The sequence below is a fragment of the Mobula hypostoma genome, chromosome 7 (genome assembly GCF_963921235.1).
Source record: "Mobula hypostoma chromosome 7, sMobHyp1.1, whole genome shotgun sequence".
Classification (NCBI taxonomy): domain Eukaryota; kingdom Metazoa; phylum Chordata; class Chondrichthyes; order Myliobatiformes; family Myliobatidae; genus Mobula; species Mobula hypostoma.
In genome coordinates, this window is record NC_086103.1 from 118,300,887 (window position 1) to 118,318,197 (window position 17,311).

A 17,311-nucleotide genomic window follows, 5' to 3' on the forward strand; every position below is an offset into this window, starting at 1 on the left:
TAAAAGTCACCATTTGTATCACTTTGATCTCGTTAAAAGGTCAGGCAGTATGATATTTAGAACCTACACAACTGAACAAAAACGCATCAGAAAAATTGTGAAACAGACAATATCACTGTGATCTTAGAGACTGTACGGGAGTAGCGATACCTTCTCTGGAACAGTTCTGGCCACAAGCTGTCTGATAAACATAGAACATCTCTCGAGCTTGCTTCCCACCTTGAAGGGAGGCAGACAGGGCATAAAGAGGAAGGAAAGGAGAAAAAATGATAGGATAAAGGATTGAAGAAACAAAAAGGACAATGATGGGAAACATTAGTTAGAAAAAGAGTTTCAGAAAGTTTAGGATGTATTTACAGCATTTTAACTTGACATATACTATAACCTAAACATTCAACAGAGTCTACTACAAGACAAGAGATTATTTCCAACGAGGTTTTACATTTCTTGAAGCTAATTCTCACTGTATTTTAGCTAATTAATAATTCTCTTTTTTTAAAAAATATCTACTTTTTCAAAAACAAATTTCATTTTCAAAAATAAAATCCCCCTGGAAGCAGTGGTGTGGCAGAACATGATTGAGTGGCTACAGCAACTCTTCAAACACTCAATCATTATGGAGAATGACAGTGAGCTTCCGTATTTATTTCTCTCCAGTTTGAACTGTGAATCACTAAATAGCTCTCAGAGGCAAAAAGATTTCATTATGTGGGACTTTGGTATATTAGATGGCAATCACCCTGCTTTTGGCCTTATTTTAACAAATTTAGGTCTAAAAAAGAATCATTTCTGGACCACTAAATTTGTTTTAGCTTAACAACGCACTACATTCTGCCTTTTCCCTTCAGATGATCAGAGGACATCAGGATATTTTGTATATTGTTTCACTCTTCTCATATGTAACATATGAGAAGAGTAAAACAATACATGAAATATTTTATCTAATTACATTTTTAAGTATTCAGATTAAGCATTTTACCAATTCAAACTACGTATTGGCAAACAAGTAAAATAAATCAAGTTTCCTCAATTCAACATTAGTGATAGCAAAGCTGCTGACATACAAGTCCACCACAGTGACCCCTCCCCATTTTATTTGATATAAATAAGAGCATTCTATGTGTTAGTAGGTCAGGGAGAGCATAGAAGATAAGAGATGGGATATCATAATGCAACTTTACAAAACACTGGCGAGGCCACACTACATGCGGTTTTGTTTCATGCAATAGAAAGGACGAGATTGTGTGAGAAAAGGTGCAGAAGTATTGATCAGGACGTTGTCTGAATTTTCTCTGGAGTGAAGGAGGCTGAGGAGCCATCTCATAGGGATATATGAAATTAAAGAGATGCATAAACAAAGTAGAATGTCAAAATCTTTTTCCCATGCTAGTGGTGTTAAAGGGGACCTGAGGGTTGTTGTTACCTTGAATGTGCTACTAGAAGAGTCAGAAACAAACACACATTAAAGATGCATTTAGACAGGCATGAATTGGCAAGACATAAAAGGACGGGGACCTTAATGCGGGCAAAGGAGATATGTAGATGGGCAAAATAGTTGGCAGTAATGTGGTGAACTGAAGGACCCATTTCCCTGCTGTAAAGTAAGAGAAAACAAAAGAAAAGCAGACCTACTCGATTACAGTTGGATCAATGGCTGCTAAATAACAAATTTATTTGGTCTACAAACATATCTGATGACAGGCCATCCTACATGGAGAGTTGTGGGGTCACTAGGTTGTAATTACACGAACTTAACTTTGTCAAAAAAGAAAAAGGATTATGATGAAATAAGCCAACAAAATGAAAACATGTTTGCCTGTATTTAGTTTAGAAACCAATGCATATGAATTAATACTTGACACCTGAAAACCTCAGCAAAATGAAATGTTTGCCACAATATTTCAAGTCAAAGAACAGAATCTGTAAGCAATGAATCAAGTCATCGTTAAACAGCAAGGAGCATAATGTCTTTTATTCTACTGTAAAAGCATTTTATGAAGCTGATTCAAACTATAATGTAGTAATCAAATAAGCAGACTGAAAATGATGCATCCAGCTGCTTTTTTAACTAAAGAAATCAATTATTTAATGCAGGAATAAATTGAGCAATTGAAATCAAAATGCAGATTCCATCTAGGTCATATAGTATCTTCAAATTCAAATGTGGTCTCACTTATTACGTTGATAAGAATCTTGCCATTAAATAACTGACATGTGGATAATTTAGTTGAGTGGTTGAATGCCTGAAAACCAGTCTATTTAAATAGTAATGAACCAATGTTCAAAAGTTTCCCTTCATGGAACAAAAACACATTTGTACTGTGATACAATTTATTTCAATTCAGAGAACACTAAGGAATTTTTGAACAGTTAAATGAACACCACTAGATACCTCATTAAATGCTTTCCTCCTATCAGTCAATAAGTGCAGAGTGTTCAGTTAAAACAAATATGACAAAGGGCAAAACAGCACATGCAAAAAAAAGACAAATCAAGCAAGCCAAATTTACAGTGAAGAACAAACAATGCACTGGAAGGGAGAAATAAGCAGAGAATATTCTTTGCATGCAGAATACGCATGATACATATCACAGACTACTCAACACTAATGGCTTGAATGTGACAAGGGGTAATTTTGCTATCCAAACGCTTCAGGAGACTGAGCTGGTGTTTACTTGAATACCTGATGTAGCATTCTCGATGAATTGTCTAAAGTGTGCTTTCACAAAGGTTAGCTACAAACAATTTTGTCTTTCCTTCTCAGATAACATTCTGGATAATCTACAGTGTAGAACAGTAACATGCCACAAGCCTTATAGCTACCAAGTGTGCATTGTCAATGAAAAGCATGCAGATGGTATTAATCCTTCAAGATTGGTTGGCTGCAAGATATACCTTGATACCAAATTTAGTGGCTGATATTTAAGAGACTCTTAAAAATCAAAGCTCTAATTTCATTTGCTACATTAGAATATTCCAATGATCTTTATTTTCATCTTCAGTTCCACCAATCATCTCAAACTTCAAAAACAAAGCTTAAAAAATTCATAACATTTCAAAACTCTGCTCTTGAAGGATTAACAGACATGAAATTGTAAATGGTATATTCATGGTTCTCAGTACACCAATTGGAGGGTTTTCAGAATGCCCATAATGACACTTACCGACAATATCAAACCAAAGCAGAATATTACTTGGCTGAACAGTGACCACCCCCACTATATCATTCACTCTGTCATTTTCCATCACTGTGAAATTGTAAACTGGTTCATCAAAACTGAGGGGAATGGAGGATGGTTCAGGTTTCTTTATCCACTCGATGTGCAAGCGTGCAGTGGAAGATTTCTGTGGTCTCCCATTGTCCACTGCTTTAATCTGAGTATCAAAGATTAATCCAAGGTTAATGAAACTAGATAATGAAAGAATAAATGTTCTATGAGTACATCAGTCCATTGATTTGAAAGACAATTCACAGTTAAATTGATTAAACATCATTATAAACTACAAAAATGAGGATTCAAGAATTAGAGATTGAACTCTGATAAAAATCTGTTGATTTTGATGTGAAAAAAGCCTCTGAATTGGGAAAGAGGTGTGGGGGGTGGGATAGCGTGTGTGTGTGTGTGTGTGTGTGTGTGTGTGTCTGTGTGTGTGTATGTGTATCAATCAATAATATCAGCGGTTTGTCCTCATCTATCTCTGAACTGCAGAGATGATTATGTTCTGTGTACATTCAAAATGCAGCAAATAAAACACGGTGAATTATTCAACTCCTCCTCTGGCAAAAATAATTGAAGATATTTAATAATAATCACAAAAATTTGTTTCAAAATTTAATTGCAATATAAACCTACAATTTTCTGTCATAGATAGTCAGGTTTACTTTTGCCTGTTTAAAGCAGATACAGATTTTCAATGGATTTGATCAGCAGGTTTTGAGTGACAGGACAGGAGTCATTTACAAAGGACCTAAACATAAGAAAACTTGTAGCCAGCTGATGGTGCAGTGGCATCCACACTGGAATGCGACACGAGTGGTCCCGGGTTCAAAACCCAGCCCACTCTGCATGATTTCCATCTGTACTGGGTTGAGCGTTCTGCTAGCAATTCTGCCATGTAAAAAAAAGACAGATGCTAACGAAAAAGCAAGGTTGCCATCTGATGAACCACAAGGGTGTGGACAGGAGCAACAACAAGCATGAGAAATGGCAAGCCATGAATGATATGATGCCAAGATTAGTGCATAATGCAGGCTTAACAGCAAACCAGAAGTTCATTAATGCCACAAAAAATTTCTATCATTAAATACTTCCGCTGCATTTTATTCTTTAATTTTTTTCCCCTGAACAAGCTGGAATGCATTTACTTTTGGCCAGTTGTTCGTAAGCAAATTATGCTCATCATTCGGGGTTAGCATATCCATAACTTCCTTGCCTGCATGCTGATACATGTGACCGCTTAGTCTCTCACTGGATTCACTATTGCATCTCAGGGCTGTTCTAGATTGTGCTGAGCTTGGATTTAGCCTCTCAGCTTCATGACAGCTATGAATAGCTATTAATTTGAATAGTTCTTGTTGAACTTCCAGTGAAAGGAAGTCATGGAGTCCTGTTGAAGGATCTTAACCTGATCTATCAACTGTTTATTCTCTTCCATAGATGTTGCCTGAGTTGTTGAGTTCCTCCAGCAATTTAAGTATGTAAAAGAAAGTTTATATTTATGTTTTTTATTCAGTTTTAATGCAAATTAACTATCTTATTAATTGCAAATGTTTTTAAGTAAGTAAATGATTTGCAACTTTCAAAACATCTGCTTAACAGACAATTAGAGAGAGTGGAAAAAGCATTTATCCATCTGCCATCAGAAGATCATTGGGCAGTGGGGGGAACAGGGTCTAGAGATCAGCTCGGTCACTACTCAGCACTGCAGAAGTACTGAAGTCTAGAGGATGTTTGTGGCTGCCTTACCGTGATAGTGAAGTGTGACACTGAGTCTGGCAGTACTGGTGCACCCAAGGCACTGGCCATCTCCAAGATGCTTGTTAAAATATTGTGGATGGCATGCTGAGGACGTTAGTGGCAATGCAATGTACATGGAGGATCACAGGTTTGATTGTGGGATGCCAAACCTCTTGATTGTTTAATTAAGCCTCAGGGATAGAGTCCTCAACCAACTGAAAATTTGTCTTTCCCAAATCCACGTCATTAATCAGCATCACAAAGAGCACAAGAGAACACCAGACAGAAAATAAGTTCAGTGAAATAATAGTTCACACTGATTTAGAGTCCACAATGGTGTCACCAATTAATTTGAATTAGATATTAAACTATGGACGTGGTCAGTTTAAACACACCTTAATTGATTTTGATGTCCTAGAAATGCATATGGGAACATACTGTACATCCCCAATACCAGTAACTGCTTTGCATATTTGTGGATGTTTTTAGTTACGTGTATAACAAGGTCTCAAGATCACATTCCAAGCAATTTTCACTATTCAATGGCAAGTCCTGTCAGCTTGCACCAGCCTCTTCTGACCTCTCTCATTAACAAGGTGTTTTTGCCTACAGAACTGAAGCTCTCTGGATTTTTTTTTGTTTTTCACACCATTCTCTGTAAACTCTAGAGACTATTGTGCATGGAAATCCCAGGAGATCAGTAGTTTCTGAGATACTCAAACCACTCTGTCTGGCACCAACAATTATTTCACAGTCAAAGTCACTTGTATCATATTTTTCCCCATTCTGATGTTCAGTCTGAATAACAACTGAACCTCTTGACTATGCCTGTATGCTTTTATGCATTGCGTTACTGCCTCATGATTGGCTGATTAGATATTTGCATTAATGAGCAGGTGTATAGGTGTACCTATCTACTGTGTATTTCAGACCGCCATTAGGCTATATTATTAGAAAATTTGATACTGCATTGACACTCCATAGCACTGCTATATGTGAGAATATTTAATGATGACACCAAACTTGCAAAAAAAAGAGCATTAATGTTTTAAGAGCATTTGACATTCACTAAATAAAACTGAAAATAAAATCTTACTGTTAAGATGTCGTAGTTTCCAGCTGAAAACTGTTTCCTAGAGGAAACCATGCCAGTTTTGGGATCAATAAAAAACTTTCCATCATCATTTCCATCCACGAGGCTGTAGGAAATTTCAGCATTGGGGCCTTTATCCTTATCGAATGCAAAAGTTCTGTAAATTGGCTCACTGCGTTTCTTGCGGTCCCGTTCTGGAAGTTTGATTTGATAGACTTTCTGAGGAAATAGGGGTTTATTATCATTCTCATCCAACACGTGTACCATGACCCACACAGTCGAGTGTTTTGGAGAAGAGCTTCCATCAGTCACTGTCACCTGCAGGTCATTAGCAAAATAATACCAAGTCAGGATGCTGTTCCTACTAACCCCAGTGATTGGAGATATCAGCCAGAATGTGTTACAAGCTACTCTTCAACTTACTGGCACTTTTTTCCAAAGTATCCTCTCCCATATTTTGCATTTTGCCTTGAAGGCTAATTATTTTCCTCATTAGAAAGATAGAAGTAAAATTATATCGTCAGCAGGATTTAAGCAATTCAGCACACAAACTGAAATCATGATGCAAACGTTCCAATTGTTTAAGATGCAATTACCTAATTAAATGCAGATACTTTAACAAGTAGAAGGGGAACGTAACATTTAGGATATTTGATTCATGTTTTTTGGGTAAAAAAAAAGTATAAGATATGTATAAAGTGCTGAATATCTAAATAATTCCATTGTGTGCAGCTTCAAACTGAAACAATTAGTATCAATTGTTGCTATTAAGATCCATTCAAGCCAAGGAATTTTCTCCATTTCCAAAATAACAGCTCTTTAATTTAAATGTACACTGTCATTTGTAGAGAACACTGCCAAGGGGAGGTTGAGGATTTTTTGGAGGAACAGAGATGAAGACAGAGAAAAAGCGGCGAAAAGAGGAGGAAGGGGAGTTGGTCAGAGGGAAAGAGGGAGAAGGAGAGAGAAAGGTGGAGGGAGAGAGAAAGGAGGATGGCGAGGGAAAGGAGGATGGAGGGGGAAGGAGGATGGAGGGGAAAGGAGGATGGAGGGGGAAAGGAGGATGGAGGGGGAAAGGAGGATGGAGGGGGAAACGAGGATGGAGAGGGAAAGGAGGATGGAGAGGGGAAGGAGGATGGAGGGGGAAAGGAGGATGGAGGGGGAAACGAGGATGGAGAGGGACAGGAGGATGGAGAGGGGAAGGAGGATGGAGGGGGAAGGAGGATGGAGGGGGAAAGGAGGATGGGGGAAAGGAGGATGGGGGAAGGAGGACGGAGGGGGAAGGAGGACGGAGGGGGAAAGGAGGACGGAGGGGGAAAGGAGGACGGAGAGGGGAAGGAGGACGGAGAGGCGAAGGAGGACGGAGAGGGGAAGGAGGACGGAGGGGGGAAGGAGGACGGAGGGAGGAAGGAGGACGGAGAGGGAAAGGAGGACGGAGGGGGAAAGGAGGACGGAGAGGGGAAGGAGGATGGAGGGGAAAGGAGGATGGAGAGGGGAAGGAGGTTAGAGAGGGGAAGGAGGATGGAGAGGGAAAGGAAGAGCGAGAGGGACACTTATGCACAAATGCGAGACGAATCACTAAGTAGGAAAGATCGGCTCAATTTGCTTACAACATTGATAGAAAAAGATTACAGACATGCATGAACTTTGAGAATGAAGCCTGGTCTCAGAAACTTGGAAAATATACTGTGCATTCCATGCATAGAGCTTGTCCAGATCAATACACCAATTAGAGAAATTCACTGATCCACCAGATAGCATATATCTCTCAACTTTCAATGTTATAATGCAACATATTGAGTTAGTTGGATCAATGAATTTGATTATATCTGCTACTCCACATGGTTACTTGTCATGCACAAAATAACTCAAGTAATTTTGACTTTCCCTGGTTGCCAAGTATTTGGAGAAGAATGAAATATTAACAAAAACAGACACAGTGAAAGGAATTGTCTCAATTGCCAGAGATTCTACATGGAATTGCTGACATTTCACACTGTCAGTGTTGGAATTCATATTGTCACATTTCACGGCTGGATGCCTGGGGAGCTCAAGTTTGCCAATGCTCAGAATCTTGTAGCTTGACTCTGTAGCTTTCCAAGTGCCATGAAGTCCTGTGTTGGTGTGATGTATTAGCCTATCAGATACTGGAAGGATGGAACCAAGTGGATTAATTACAGTCGGGTTTGAACTTGCTTCTACAACCGTGCCTTTGCATTTTTACCTTGGAATTGCTAAACTGTCATCACAATCAGGAGATGTTTTTATAATTGCCCATGATCAGAAATGTTGATGGCCATTATAATCTTTCTATTTATGCCCAATTCAGCAGGAACTCATGCTTGGAACCTAATATTTTCCTGATCTATAGCTGCACTCACAAAGAACACTAAGCCACTGGGAGTATGTGTTAACAGCCACAGATCCCTGTGTGCAATTTCTTCTTAAAATCAGCTCTATAGATTCACTCTGGCTGAACTAACGGTGGACCTACACTTTATTTCCAAGTAGAACTTGCTCAATGGAGTGGCAAGAGTCGTGACTGAGCATTCTGTACTCCACTCTTGCAGATCAGGGATGGAACCTAATCAAAACATGCAGTTTGGCCTTCTGTCTTCATAGCGGAGTTTTCAGAACAGTGGCCTTCCACTGAGATTCGCATTGTGAAAGCTACTTGTAGGAACTGTTAATGAAGCATTCTAATTGGCAGCTTTTAATGAGACCACTGGTGGTTTCTCCAAATATTCAGTTATGATACTGAATTGATTTTTGTGGTTCAAGGAGTATGAGTGTTCCTTGAACCTCAAATCTCTGCAGCAGGCCGCCAATCTTTCTGAGAGATTTTCCTTATGGTCTGATTGCACATTTCTGCTGTATTCCATCATGTTCATGCTGCGGTCAGTACACAAGAGAACCAATGGATCATCAAACATAACCTCATGCACTTTGATTCATAGCATAGACCTCTCAATTTAAAATACAGAGGGTGCACCTCCGTCAAATTGGAAGGAAACTGGTCAGAGACACAAGCTGAATATTCTAGTTGTGTCTAACATCCAAGGCCTGTCCTGGAGTTTTAGGAGTGAGTGAGTGAGTGTGTGAATGAGTGTGTGTGTGTGTGTGTGTGTGTGTGTGTGTGTGTGTGTGTGTGTGTGTGTGTGTGTGTATACAGGAGGAAATGGTCTTGTTTTTCTGTTGTTTAGATGCTCGTTGTGCTCTGTGTTGTTCTGTCACTTTAGGCATGATAACCTGGCACCGAAATGTGTGGTAACACCTGCACATACTTAGGTTGTGCTGGTCGTTAACTCAAAGGACCCATTCCACTGTATGTCTCAATGTACATGCGGTAAATAAATCTGAATCTGAAATGAATACTAGGCCCATTTCTCAAGGTTAAGTTTAAACTCAGAATAAGTTCACCCTATAAGAAGAGCCTGCTTCGAACTCTTTGCAACTTCTGAGTTTCGAAGAAATATTGTAACACTGAGAAAAAGGGATTGGAGTATTTTCACCCTGTTGAATTTTTAGTTCCAGCTTCTTTACTTTCTCCTCATAAGACAATCCCTCCTATCCAGCAGTGAATCTAGTGAACCTTTTTGCACAGAGCTACACACAATATTCTGGATGCAGTCTCAGCAGTGACCACTATAATTAAAGCAGGTGGAGGAGTAACAAAATTTTATGTTTAATTTTTACAATGTACATCCTACTTTGCTGGAGTCGTGCCAAAATTAGGAACATCCTAAGGTGTCCCATCGATTTGCAGCAATATACAGAGGCCATATCATCCAAAAACACTGCCCGTGACCAGAATTTGTTTCAGAACTTGCTCAAATAAACACATTTTACATTAGGAATATGGGTAACCGAAGAGATTTTGCCCTCACTTTAATTTCACGCACCAGTAGATTGGAAGCCAGCTGGAAGTTTGAGGAAAAAGTCTGATGAATGCTTGCCTAACCCCTGTGCATTCATGACATTCTATGGTATTTCAACTCCCCTTCCCACACCTACTCGGACCTGTCCATCCTCCGCCTTCTCCCTGCCAAAGTTAAAGTCCAGTTTATCACCATTTGTGCAAGCACACATATCCACAAATGCAACGAAAAGCTTACCTTCAGCAACATTAAAGGCACATTGCCAAGATAAAGCTCAACAAAAGCAAGAGGAGCAGCATTCCATATTTTGCATGGGTAATCTGTAACCCAAAGGTGTGGATATTAAATTTCCAGTTTCCAGTAACCCTTCCCTCCTTTATCTCCCCTCTTCCTCTCTCGCCTTCTGACGACCATTGGTCCTCCCATTTGTACCCTATCCTACAATCTTTCCTGCAGCGCCCACATATTTTAAAGATTGGGTTCCCATCCCTATCTGGTCTCATTTGTATACTTCTCCCCAGTGGTTCCCATTACAGTGATCCACAAGCCAAGCTACCCTGGGGTAGGTTCATTGCTTCTGCCTACTCCTGCCCCACTGAACATACATTCCCAAATCTAAATTCCATTGTCCCCCAGATCAGTCCATTTCCAATTACAGTACGTCACTGACATTTTGCACATTCTGCACAACTTCAACAACTTTTTAGTTCCCCAGCCCTGACTGCCTCATTTTTATCATCTTTGCCAGTCACTGTACATTTCCAACGTCCATCATGAAGGTCTTATGGCTCTCTGCGTCTCTGGTATAACAGACCAAACGAGTTCCAGATTCGGCATGACATCTAAAACTTTGAGAGTGTTATTGACTGGCTGCATCACAGCTTGGCATGGGAACACCAATGCCCTTGAAAGGAAAATCCTACAAGACAGGGTTGTAAAGAAGGCTTTTGGCATTCTGGCATTCATAAATCAAAGTATTGAGTATAGGAGTTCGGATGTTATGGTGAGGTTGTATAAGACATTGGTGAAGCCAAATTTGGAGTATTGTGCACAGTTCTGGTCACCTAACTATAGGAAGGATGTCAGTAAGACTGAAAGAGTACAAAGAAGATTTACTCGGATGTTGCCGGGTCTTCAGGAGTTGAGTGACAGGGAAAGATTGAACAGGTTAGGACTTTATTCCTTGGAGCATAGAAAAATGAGGGGAGATTTGATAAAGGTTCACAAAATTATGAGAGGTATAGAGAGGACATGATTTTAGGCTGAAAGGGGAAAGGTTTAGGGGGAACTTCTTCACTCAAAGAGTGGTGGGAGTGTGGAATGAGCAGCCACCTGACGTGGTAAATGCAGGGTAGGTTTTAAGAATAAATTGGATAGGTACGTGGATGGGAGAGGTCTGGAGGGTTATGGACTGGATGCAGGTCAATGGGACTAGCGGAAAAATGTTTCAGCATAGACTAGAAGGGGCGAATGGCCTGTTTTCTGTGCTGTAGTGTTCTATGGTTCCAAGTAGTGGATAAGGCCCAGTCCACAGGTAAAGCCTTCCAACACTGGCAACATTTATATGAAGCTTTGTCGCAGGAAAGCAGCATTCATCATCAGGGACCCCAGCATTCAGGTAATGTTCTCTTCTCACTGCTGCCAGAAGGTAAGGAGCCTCAGCACTCACATCACCAGGTTCAGGAACAGTAATTGCCCCTCAACCATCAGGCTCTTGAATCAAAGGGGATAACTTTACTCAATTTCACTTATTTTACTTTTATTTTTCACTTTTCACAGAATTAGTCCACTTGGCTCATCGAGTCTGATCTAGCATTCCAAAATGGCTGATTTATTATCCCTCTCAGCGCCATTCTTCTGTCTTCTCCTTATATATTTTGATGCCTTGACTAACTAAGTACCCATCAACCTCCACATTAAATATCCCCAGTGACTTGGCCTTCACAGCCGTCTGTGACAATAAATTTCACAGATCCACTACCATCAGGGAACAGAAATTCCTGTTCATCTCTGCTCTAAATGGATGTCACTCTATTCTGAGGCTGTGCCATCTGGTCCTAGACTCCTCTCCACATCTACACTATCCATTTCAATATTTGATAGGTTTCAATGAGATCTCCCCATCCCCCTCCCCCCCCCCCTCATTCTTCTAAACTCCAGAGAGTACAGGCCCAGAGCCATCAACATTCCTCATACTTAGTGAACCCTTTCATTTCAGGAATCTTTCTCGTGAACCTTCTCTGGACCCTCTGCCAGCACATCATTTCTTAGATAAGGTGCCCAAAGGTGCTCATAATACTCCAAGTACGGTCTGACCAATGCCTTATAAAGCTTCAGCATCACCTCCTTGCTCTTATATTCTAGTCCTCTTGAAATGAATGCTAACCATTGCATTTGCCTTCCTTACCACAGACTCAACCTGTAAATTAACTATTAAGGAATTCAACACAAGGACTCCCAGGTTACTTTGCACCTCTGATTTTTGAATTTTCTCTCCATTTAGAAAATAATCCATGACTTTATTCTTTATACCAGTGCATGAACATACACTTCCCGACGTAATATTGCACCTGCTACTTCTATGTCCATTTTGCAAAATTGCCCAAGTCTTTCTACAGACTTCCTACTTCCTCAAAACTACCTGCCCTTCCACTTATCTTCATACCAGATGCAAACCTGACCACAAAGCCATCAATTTCATCATCCAAATCATTGATATGACAAGAAAAGCAGTCTGAGGAGCAACATGTGTCATCATCAGACACCTAGAATAGGCCCCTTTATTCCCACTCTTTACCTACTGCCAGTCAATCTTCTACTCATGTTTTCCTGTAATAGCAAGCGCTCTTATCTTAAGCAGTCTCATGTGCAGCACCTTTTCAAAGGCTTTCTGAAAATCCAATTAAACAACATCCATTGATGCTCATTTGTCTATCCTGTTTGTTACTTCCTCAAAAAAATTCCAACAGATTTGTCAGGCAAGATCTTGTGTGAAGGAAACACAAAATAATCTGCAGATGCTAGGGTCAAAGCAACACTCTCAACATGCTAGAGGAACTCAGCAGGTCGGGCAGCAAACGTTTCGGGCCAGAACCCTTCATCATGACTGAACAGGGAAGGGGCAGGGGCCCTATAAAGAAGGTGGGGGGAGGGTGGGAAGGTGAAGGCTGGTAGGTGCCAGGTGAAAAACCAGTAAGGGGAAAGATCAAGGGGTGGGGGAGGGGAAGCAGGGAGGAGATAGGCAGGAAGTGTGAAGAAGGAATAGGGGAAAACACAATGGGTAGTAGAAGGAGATGGAACCATGAGGGAGGTGATAGGCAGCTGGGGGAGGGGGCAGAGTGAAACTGGGATGGGGGAAGGGAGGGGGAGGGAATTACTGGGGTTCTAATGCTTTAGCTGTCACTCATTCCTTAGGGTACTCTTCTGTTTTTGTGGACGGCTGTGAAGAAAAAGAATTTCAGGATGTATATTGTTTACATTTCACTGATATTAAGCGGAACTATTTAACTTTCACCTCACCCAGAAATTCACTTGGTCCCATCTCTTTCACCCTTCTGCCTTTGCTTGATCTCTCTGCCCCAATCTCTAGAGACAGGGAGATCATGAAAGGGGGGAACAATGGTACATCTCTTCTCACCCTATCACTCGCAAGGATGCAATTCCCTTTCTCATTTCCAATGTCTGTTCTCATGATGAGGTTTTCCATTCCAGGGCATCTGAGTTGTCCTCTTTTTTCAGAAAACATGTATTGTTTCTTTGCTGCAAACATCCAGTCCTCATGAAGCCCAAGATGTTGACTACTCATTTCCCTCCATAAATGCTGGCTGGCCAGCTGAGTTCCTCATTGTCACCTTCCCTATTTGTCAGAATGCTGCATGACTGGCATTTGTTAATCACCCAGCAGCAGCTGTTTCCACATACAAACTCCTCAGCTGACTCGTTTCGTTTAACTTGCTTCTATCTATCATCCACCTGCATCACTGTCTATTCCACTCTTCTCCATCCATCTGTCATCCTTAATCCATCCTCAGTCCACCAATCACCTACAGTCTCAGAAGTTCAAGGTTCAAAGTAAATTTGTTATTAAAGTGCGTATGTGTCACCACATACAACCCCATGATTCATTTACTTGTGAACATTCACAGTAGATAGAAAGAAACACAATAAAATCAATGAAGAACTGCACACAAAGAAAGATAGGCAAACAAACAATGTATAAAAAATGATAAACTGTGCAAATACAAAAAATATTTAAAAGTCAATATTTATTATTATGCAGCATTTTGACCCAGGAAGTTCACAGTTCCTTTCCCACCCTACAGATGCTGCTTGACCTGTTGAGTTTCTCCAGTGCATAATTCAATTGGACCAGATGCTCCAACTGTCAACTGTGTTCTCTGTAAGACAATGAGACAATGACTGACCTATGCTGACCTCAACTCTTATTCTGTTTCATTTCCCTGTGACCTTCAATTCCTCAATTTTTCAAAAATGTAGCCTTCTTAAATATTTCTAATGAACTAGCCTCATAGCCCCCAAAATTTCAGAGTTTTATCCACTGAGAAAATAAAAAATCCATGGGACTCCCTTTTAAATGACCAGTGTTCATCTTGTAATACTGTATTCCAAACCCCAAGGCTTGGACCAACATTCAGAGGAAGTAGAAATTTTAATCCCCCATCACAGTACCTAGGGAAATCAAATTCAATTAATCAAGTCTGGAAAAAAAAAGTTACTATTAGAAATGGTGATGGTAAAACCACCAGGTTTCTATTAAGAAGCATCGACTTCACTTACGTCCTTCAGGGGAGAAAATATGTTACCTCTACCCATCTGATTCCAGACCCTTAATCATTCATCACAATCCACTGAGATAGCCAAGCAAGTCATTCAAGTCAGGGGCCATTACGGTTGTATAATAACTACTGACAACTCTTGCACTGAAAAACTCAAACTTGAATTTTGAACTTGAGTTCAAAAGCTTGAGCTTCTGTTCAGAAAAGGAAAAAAGAACTACCAAAACAACCCTTAGCATTGATCTGAGTAACATTATGAAACACTGTAATAAAAACCATCTACTAACATTCACACAACCTCCATGGTAACAGAACAAATTCAAATTGAAACCACTGCTCCAATTGTTAAAGCCTTTTGCTGTGTTAAGCTGAAATCTGGATCACTCAGGAACAACATAACGACTTACAACTGAATTTGGACAGATTATCATTCACTTTAATATGCTGGTTCTCTTTCCATTTAATACGTTTTGCCAACTCCAAAACAGACTGTTAGACCTACCTACTAGCCCAGTGTATTTCTTCTAATATCATAGAAGGCCATAAGTAGATAAATCTTCAGCAGATGACTCCATCTTTAGGAACTGAATTTAAAAGATGACCAACACATTTGTGTTTCATTTGTTTCATCATTAGAATGTTTATTAATTTCATTCTTCTTTGAATTATATTACTTCTACTAAACATGTCACCATTGATGTCCTAGAATCATTAAAATTACTGTAAGGCTCTATCAGTCTGTGGTTTATAAGAAGAGATGCCATTAACAGTGCACAAAATTGGACTAAAGTTAACTCTCAAATGCTCTTTGGTTAAAGCAATATGTTGATTTTGTATTGTTAGTGCAATATGGATATTAATTTCCACCTACAGTGGCACTCTCATGTTACAATTAACATTGCAGGCAGGTGAAGAAACACAAGAACATAAGAAATAGGAGCAGGAGTCGGCCATCTGGCCTGTTGAGCCTGCTCCGCCATTCACTAAGATCACCGCTGATCTGGCCATGGACTCATCTCCACCTACCTGCCTTTTCCCCATAATCATTAATTCCCCTACAATGCAAAAATCTATCCAACCTTGCCTTAAATTTATTTACTGAGGCAGCCTCCATTGCTTCATTGGGCAGAGAGTTCCACAGATTCACCACTCTGAAAAGCAGTTCCTCCTCATCTCCATCCTAAATCTACTCCCTGGAATTTTGAGGTGATGTCCCCTAGTTCTAGTCTCACCTATCAGAGGAAGCAACTTTCCTGCCTCTATCTTTCATAATATTATATGCTTCTATAAGTTCTCCTCTTATTTTTCTAAATTCCAGCGAGTACATTCCCAGGCGACTCATTCTCTACTCATAGTCTAACCTCCTCGTCTCCAGAATCAACCTGGTGAACCTCCTCTGCACCACCTCCAAAGCCAGTATATCCTTCCTCAAGTAAGGAGACCAGAACTGCATGCAGTACTCCAGGTGCAGTCTCACCAGTACCCTGCACAGTTGCAGCATAACCTTGCTCCTTTTAAATTCAATCTCTCTAGCAATGAAGGCCAACATTCCATTTGCCTTGATAGCCTGCTGCACCTGCAAACTAACCTTTTGTAATTCATCCACAAGCACCTCCGAGTCCCTCTGCACAGCAGCATGCTGCAATCTTTTACCATTTAAATAATAATCTGCTCTTTCATGTTTCCTTCCAAAGTGGATGACCTCCCAGTTAACAACATTATACTCCATCTGCCAGACCTTTGCCCACTCACTTAACTTACCTATATTTCTCTGCAGACTTTTCGGTTCTTCTGCACAATTTGCTTTTCCATTCAATTTATGAAGCCATGATGAATGTCATTGCTCACTGCTGCTGTGAATGAAGTCGACCATTTGCAATTTCTCCATTCTAGGAAAATATGTTGTTCTTCCATAGTTTAAATAGTAGCCACAAAATAAATACTATAGATACTATTAAGAGTTCATTTTTAAAATTAGAAGCCCATACTGTACAAGTTGAAAAAGAATAAACTTACTGTAGTTGGTTGGTTTATATGAAAAATTAAGGGCTTACTGATCCTACTTTGCTGCAAGAAGAGCATGAGAAAAACTTTTAAACTTCATTATGTTTGGAGGAACACACATCAAAGTTGCTGGTGAACGCAGCAGGCCAGGCAGCATCTATAGGAAGAGGCGCAGTCGACGTTTCAGGCCGAGACCCTTCGTCAGGACTAACTGAAGGAAGAGTGAGTAAGGGATTTGAAAGCTGGAGGGGGAGGGGGAGATGCAAAATGATAGGAGAAGACAGGAAGGGGAGTGATAGAGCCGAGAGCTGGACAGGTGATAGGCAAAAGGGGATACGAGAGGATCATGGGACAGGAGGTCCGGGAAGAAAGACGGGGGAGGGGGGTGACCCAGAGGATGGGCAAGAGGTATATTCAGAGGGACAGAGGGAGAAAAAGGAGAGTGAGAGAAAGAATGTGTGCATAAAAATGAGTAACAGCTGGGGTACGAGGGGGAGGTGGGGCCTAGCGGAAGTTAGAGAAGTCAATGTTCATGCCATCAGGTTGGAGGCTACCCAGACGGAATATAAGGTGTTGTTCCTC

At 40.4% G+C, this 17,311-nt stretch overlaps 1 protein-coding gene across 5 annotated transcripts in view; it reads right to left on the reverse strand.

Annotated features, from left to right (window-relative positions):
* The window catches only part of LOC134349486 (protocadherin Fat 3-like), a 763,599-nt gene that overhangs the window by 184,763 nt on the left and 561,525 nt on the right, over positions 1-17,311 (reverse strand). For 4 of the 5 annotated variants that reach the window (XM_063053870.1, XM_063053871.1, XM_063053868.1 and 1 more), the window contains 2 exons: positions 6,055-6,369; positions 3,165-3,375 (listed from right to left, as the gene is read on the reverse strand). In XM_063053870.1, coding sequence (XP_062909940.1) covers positions 3,165-3,375; positions 6,055-6,369 — 526 coding nt within the window. Of the gene's footprint in view, positions 1-150; positions 220-3,164; positions 3,376-6,054; positions 6,370-17,311 lie in introns of all 5 variants that reach the window. The other variant, XM_063053874.1, reaches the window with a different exon arrangement.